This window comes from Myotis brandtii, unplaced genomic scaffold (genome assembly GCF_000412655.1).
Source record: "Myotis brandtii unplaced genomic scaffold, ASM41265v1 scaffold19967, whole genome shotgun sequence".
NCBI classification, from domain to species: domain Eukaryota; kingdom Metazoa; phylum Chordata; class Mammalia; order Chiroptera; family Vespertilionidae; genus Myotis; species Myotis brandtii.
The window spans coordinates 8,644-9,855 of NW_005357436.1; the positions used below are offsets into that span (position 1 = coordinate 8,644).

At 59.1% G+C, this 1,212-nt stretch overlaps 1 protein-coding gene across 1 annotated transcript in view; it reads left to right on the forward strand.

Annotated features, from left to right (window-relative positions):
- Nucleotides 1–6: 6 nt before the first annotated feature.
- The window catches only part of LOC106725933, a 5,903-nt gene continuing 4,697 nt past the window's right edge, over nt 7–1,212 (forward strand). The window contains exons 1-3 of the mRNA XM_014538854.1: nt 7–14; nt 655–845; nt 1,009–1,207. Coding sequence (XP_014394340.1) covers nt 671–845; nt 1,009–1,207 — 374 coding nt within the window. The 5' untranslated portion in view covers nt 7–14; nt 655–670. The remainder of the gene's footprint in view (nt 15–654; nt 846–1,008; nt 1,208–1,212) is intronic.

Here is a 1,212-nt window from a genome sequence, read left to right on the forward strand (position 1 = left end):
GAGCAATTAGCAAAGTGAGTGGTCTGTGGGTGCAGAAGCTGGGTCTCCTGTGTTAGCAGAGTGGGGGCTTAGGTAGGGCAGGGCCTGGCAGAACCCTGATCTTACACATCTTCTGATTTCCAGGGGAGGGCTGAGCTCCGGTGGCTCCTCTTCAAGGAGACATGAGTCAAAGAGGACAATGGGTGGGGTCCCTGGCCTTGGAGACCCAGAGGGGAGGCTGGGCTGAGTTGTGCCTCAGAGTCCCATCCCCATGACAGACCCACCCCGCTCTGCCTGCCCCTCTCCACATCCATCTCCCCTGACCGCCATGGGCGGGCTCAGAACAGGATTGTGGTGAGCAGGCTGCTCACAAGTCTGTCTCAGTCCTCAGCCCAGATGCCCAGGGGCCTGCAGGGCTGGGGTGGGCAGTGCACTGGACCTTCAGGAGAGCTGCCAGTGGGAAGAAGAGTTTCACACAGACTCCGTGTTGAACCTGCTGGATCCCACACCTGCTACCAACAGGACAGCCACACAGGGGCCGGGGGTGGCATGTGTCTGTCCCCTGGATGTGGAGGGGCCTGCATAGAGGCTCAGTCCCTAACAAGGTGCCATAGGAGGGCAGAGTGGAAGGAAAGACCAGGACTCTGACTTTGCTGCCCACCTGCCTCTCCCCAGGGCCACCGCCTGTGTGATGGGTACCTGGCCAGATCAGGTACAATATTTGGGCCAGCCCTTCTTTTCCTCCTGGTTCATCATAAGGCAGGACTTGGTGCTGCACAGCCGACCTGCCCCACACACGGTGGGCCTCGTCAGAAGTCTTCGGGTGGAGCTGGTGCATCTAGAGCCCACTGAGGCACAGTGGGAAGGTGAGGGGACTGCAGTCGGGGAAGATGATTGGGGGAGTGAGGCAGGGGTCCAGGGTGTTTCAGGGGCCAGAATTCCCTAAAAGGCATTTGCATCCTTCCTGTCTGTGGAAATGCATGGGGAAGTGAGGTATGTGGGTGAACCTGTCTCTTTAACCTGCTCCAGAACCACCTCCAGAGCTCAAGCTCACTCCAGAGCCAGAGGAAGGGCCTGATCCTGGGCTAGAGCCTGGTCCAGCTGTGGTAATGCTGGAGCCATCTGGACCACCAGCTCTGATCCGAATCCCAACAGCAGAGCCAGCTCCACGCCCAACAACTGACTACCGCAGGGCTGGGACCCCTAAGCACCTTATAAGGGAGGAGAAGCTTA